The sequence below is a fragment of the Limulus polyphemus genome, unplaced genomic scaffold, assembly GCF_000517525.1.
Source record: "Limulus polyphemus unplaced genomic scaffold, Limulus_polyphemus-2.1.2 Scaffold6786, whole genome shotgun sequence".
Classification (NCBI taxonomy): Eukaryota; Metazoa; Arthropoda; class Merostomata; order Xiphosura; family Limulidae; genus Limulus; species Limulus polyphemus.
In genome coordinates this window covers 21,718-27,118 of record NW_013672396.1, presented here as the reverse complement: position 1 = coordinate 27,118, position 5,401 = coordinate 21,718, and the positions used below count along the sequence as shown (strand labels likewise).

At 32.8% G+C, this 5,401-nt stretch overlaps 1 protein-coding gene across 1 annotated transcript in view; it reads left to right on the top strand.

Moving 5' to 3' along the window:
* LOC106474070 (solute carrier family 2, facilitated glucose transporter member 1-like) overlaps positions 1–5,401 on the top strand; it is a gene marked incomplete at its 5' end in the record, with an annotated part of 32,944 nt that overhangs the window by 19,799 nt on the left and 7,744 nt on the right. Inside the window, 3 exons of the mRNA XM_013934754.2 lie at positions 223–321; positions 900–1,112; positions 4,868–4,943. Coding sequence (XP_013790208.2) covers positions 223–321; positions 900–1,112; positions 4,868–4,943 — 388 coding nt within the window. The remainder of the gene's footprint in view (positions 1–222; positions 322–899; positions 1,113–4,867; positions 4,944–5,401) is intronic.

The window sequence follows — 5,401 nt, the reverse complement described above, 5'->3', positions numbered from 1 at the left end:
ATAATATAAGGTGAATCATAACACAATACAATATTATACATATATGTAATATAAGGTGAATCATAACACGATACAATATTATACATATATGTAATATAAGGTGAATCATAACACAATACAATATTATACATATATGTAATATAAGGTGAATCATAACACAATACAATATTATACATTTATGTTTCTAATATTTAAATTAATTACACACTTCCATGGTAACAGGTAACGCTTCAAGAAATGTGGAACAACCCTGTTTTACGTACTCCACTTTTCATCTCTCTGGTAGTAATGTTGTCACAGCAGCTCTCGGGAATTAACGTTGTGAGTTTTCTTTTTTTGGTCTGGATAAACTACTAAATTAAACAGATGTGTTTTTAAAAGAACTATTTTGTTAAGTATATCAAACAGGTAGAAGAATGAAGAGTAGCTATAAAGTGTAGATAATTATATTTTCAACAGTCATTAATGATATCTTGTCACTTTAACAGCTTTTTAAATTAAAAAGTAAGAGTTGAGGATACCAATTTATAGAGATGATATTACTAATCATTGTATTTAAGGGATCTTAATTATCGCCATCATATTTTCAGAGTATGCTTGATTCTTTTGAGTCACATGATTTCTATTAAGAACACTAGGAAAACTGTTGGTATGTGGGAAAGTTTGTAATAAACTGAAGTCTTTGAGTGTTTCTTTGTTTTGTAAATATTTGGTGACGTTTAACTTGTAATCTCTATTTTCAGTGTATGCTTGATTCTTTTGAGTCACATGATTTCTATTAAGAACACTAGGAAAACTGTTGGTATGTGGGAAAGTTTGTAATAAACTGAAGTCTTTGAGTTTTTCTTTGTCTTGTAAATATTTGGTGACGTTTAACTTGTAATCTCTATCTTCTACAGGCCATCTTCTTTTCCACCAAAATTTTTGAAAGTGCTGGCTTGAGCAAAGAAACTTCTTTATATGCTACCCTAGGCATGGGAAGTATCAATGTGTTGATGACAGTTGTTTCTCTGGTTCTAGTAGAAAGAGCAGGACGCCGAACTTTACATCTTATAGGACTTGCAGGCATGGGGATTATCACACTTATACTTACTATATGTATGGCATTAAAGGTAAGTAATGCAATTTTTAATTACTTTTTGATTAGCCTTTAAATAGGTCTTCGTAACATTTAAAGAATTAGACCAGTGATATTTTGATGTATATGAATTACTTTTTTAGGACTCACACGACAATCTGATAAGCAGGCAATATTTTATAGAAACCTAGTCGTCTTCATCACTTTGATCATTTGGTTTAAAAAAATACACTTGTAGCATTCAAGAAAATGAATGTAGGATACCTCCAGCCCCCCACCCCTTCTGTTTCGCTTGTGGACATCTTTACTTTGTATAACACAATTAACCTTATATTGTATTTAATGCTCTAATGATTAACCATTATATGGAAGATAAGTTAAAATAACTTATAGATAATTTAAGATACTCAGTAAAACTGATTTAACCTTTTATTGTATTTAATGCTCTAATGATTAACCATGCTTATATGGAACTTCTGTGATCCTGTAGAGTACATTGGTGTATTAAATAAGCCTGACTGTTTTGAGCACTTAGATGACTCCTTAGAGTATATTGTTTTATCAAGTAAACCTCATTATTTTTGGCACTTTGGTGACCCCACAGAATATATTAAGCTATTAAGTAAGCCTGATTTTTATTCTGAGATCTTTCCAAAACAATCCCGGGTTCATTATTTAATTTTAATCTTTTCATTGCTTTGACATATATTAAGCTCTTTTTATTATTAGGAAGATAAGTTAAAATAACTCTTAGATAATTTAAGATACTCAGTAAAACTGACATAAGTGATATTTTCCAGGTTACTTAAGCTTCTGATAATATTGTACAATGGATACATTGAATTTAATAAATCAAAACTTGTAACTTAAAGATTGGTATAGTCATTAATGGATCATTAACTGTTTTAGTAAATAAGGAGAAAATTGATCATGAAACAAACTAAAAAGTATATTCTACTTTATATACTGTTACGTCTCCGTTTTTTAGTTAATTTTCCGTAAATTCGTTCCGACGAAACTTTAGCGACACAAGTCCTTTCTTAAATAAAACTTTCTGAATATAACTTTGCGATACACTTAATTTCAACAGTCGCGCTATAACAAACGCTATAATTCTCAATGAACGTCTCACGTGCTCGACTCAACAATACTCAGTTCAATTACACATTGTTGCCGTCACTTTGTGACCGTCTTATATATACAAAAATACTTAATCTAATAAGCTCTTGAGAAGTCAGGAAGGGACGTGAACGTTCGAGAAGTGCATGACGTGTTACTAGCGTCACGTGACCTCCGATGTCGTAACAATATGTTAATTTCAGGTGACTAAATAAACCCTAAAATATATTGATTAAACAGCCCTCCAGTGGTTTAGTGATAAGTCTGAAGGTTTACAACAATAAAAATCAGGTTTCAATACTTGTGATGGCACACACACACACACATAGCCCATTATGTAGATCTGTGCTTAACAACAAACAAATCAAATTAATTAAACAACTGAAAAGTAGAATCATGCGAGTCAGCTAAAAATATTATGTTTGTAAATAATATTATTCACAATTTCCTGAGAATTTTTTGATTTATTTTTTAAAACTTCTGTATTGAAAGATATTATAAATAAGTAATTGTTATATTGTTGGATTAATTGTAATATTTAACATAACGTTTTGGGAGAACATGGGACCTATTGATCCATCTCGGCTGTTCCATCTTCTAAACTCAATTAAAATGATTTAAAAAAATCTTAAAGCCAGCCCTTTTCATTCACATACTTATCAAGCTTTTTCTTAAACTCACTTAAAATTGCTGCCTCTACAACATATGAAGGCAACCCATTCCAAAGGCCAACCACCCTGTTAGAAAAGTGAAACTGTCTTAGCTGAAGATGACTCCTACCTTCCTAAAATTTATACTGGTATTCCCTAGTCCTGCTATTCTCACTGTTAAATATGAAAAAAGATGATGCATCAACACTATCAATTCCATTTACAATCTTAAATACATCAATTAGATCCTTCTTAACTCTTCTTTTTTTCAAGAGAAAACAATTTTAGAGATTTCAGCCTCTCCTTGTATGACAACCCCTCCATCCCAGGCACCATTCTAGTAACCATTCTTTGAACCCTTTCCAACAATTCAATGTCTTTCTTAAGGTAAGGAGCCCAAGACTGAACACAATATTCCAATTGTGGCCTAACCAGTAACCTGTACAATGAAATTATAACCTCATTAGACTTGTATTCAATATTTATATAGATACAACCTAAAATTCTATTTGCCCTAACACTAGCAACAGCACACTGTTTGGATAGATTTAGACACTGATCAATTATTACACCAAGATACCTTTCCTTCATAACACTATTAAAATTATAAGTATAATTTGGATGGGAATAACCCAAATTATGATAACCCACATGCATTTATTATAATTAAAACCCATCTTCCATTTATTTGCCCAACTCACTAAATGATCTAAATCCTTTTGTAAATCAGCAGCATCCTCTTCACAGCTAGCAACGCCCAATACCTTAATATCATCTGCAAATTTAAGTAACTTATTGACTATCCCTTCATCTATGTCATTGATGTAAATCAAAAAGAGCAAAGGTCCTAAGACCGAGCCCTGAGGTACACCACTTGTGACATTAATCCAGTTTTACTGAACTCCATTTCCAACAACTCTTTGCTTTCTTCCATCCAGCCACTCTTCTATCCAATTTGCTAACTTATCCCCCACACATACAGAGCTAATTTGTTTTACAAGCCTTTTAGGTGGCACCTTGTAAAATGCTTTCTGAAAATCCAGATACACCAAGTCTACACCCTTACCCTCATCTACATAAGCAGTAACCTTTTCAAAGAATGTTAAAAGATTTGTAAGGCAAGATTTTCCCTTAGTGAAACCATGTTGACTATCCAATAAAATTCTAAACTTTGTTAAATTACTTTGCAAAACATCTTTTATCGGACTTCCCAAAACTTTTCCCACAACTGATGTGACACTAATGTGTCTATAATTACTGGGACAATTTTTATCACCTCCTTTGAAAAGAGGAGTTACATTAGCTAACTTCCAATCCTCTGGTACCTGCCCACTATTCAAGGACTGATAAAAAATAGTAGTAAGTGGCTCACATATCTTTAACCTCCTTCAAAACCTTTGGTGAAATATTATCTGGCCTAGGAATCTTATCATTTTCTAAACTCCCCAATTTTTTCTCAACCAGTTCAGAATTAATGCAGTCATCTTGTTTGAACTCAGTTCCATTTATCACCTCTACAAGACGTGAAATACTACTTAAATCTTTGTTAATAAAAACAGAAGAAAAAGCAAAATTTTATAACCCAGCCATCTTATAATCCTCAGATACTAGCCTTCCTTTATCATCCCTCAAGGGTCCTACCCCATCCTAACATTTTGTTTACCCAAAATATTATTATTCCTTATCTCCATGTGCAGCAGAACATCGAACCTAATACAGCAATGATAACTTGATTGATGATCAATCTCTATGATGCCCGTGGCCTTGTACCTTGGGGAAGGGCGGAAAGGGTTCTACTATTCGATTCGACTCTTTGCGTTGGATGCCCTCCCCATATGGATGCTCTTTCGCCCTCCCCCCCCCTCTGCACGTTACTGCCTGTAACCCTGTATTTCAAAAAAAGTTCTGTCCCTAAACTCTAACTTATAGATGAAGCAATAATGATATATGTTGATACAATTATAAGGTCATTGAAATGTATTGAATTTACTGCTAACACCATGAATTTGTTTATTTTCAGACATCAATACCATGGTTGTCATATATGAGTATTGTTTGTGTAATTGGATTTGTTGTGATGTTTGCTATTGGACCAGGTAAGTCTTTACATAACATAACAGAATTATTTAATGCCTTTTGCATTTCTCAATCCTTTGTGTCCTAAAACAAGAAATCAGAGGGCATTTTACTAATTGGAAATCACTAACGAAAGCAGAAAGATATCTAATAGAATTAAAAAAAATAAACGTAGTCTTCCAGAACAACGTTTAGCTTTAAAACAGGTAACCTATAGAGCTACCAAAACACTACAGTTAACTTACAGTACTACCAAAACACTACATACCTACAGTTAACTTACAGTGCTACCAAAACACTACAGTTAACTTACAGAACTACCAAATCACTACATATCTACATTTAACTTACAGTGCTACCAAATCTCTACATACCTACAGTTAACATACATTGCTACCAAATCTTTACATACCTACAGTTAACTTACAGTACTACCAAAACACTACATATCTACAGTTAACTTACAGTGCTACCAAAC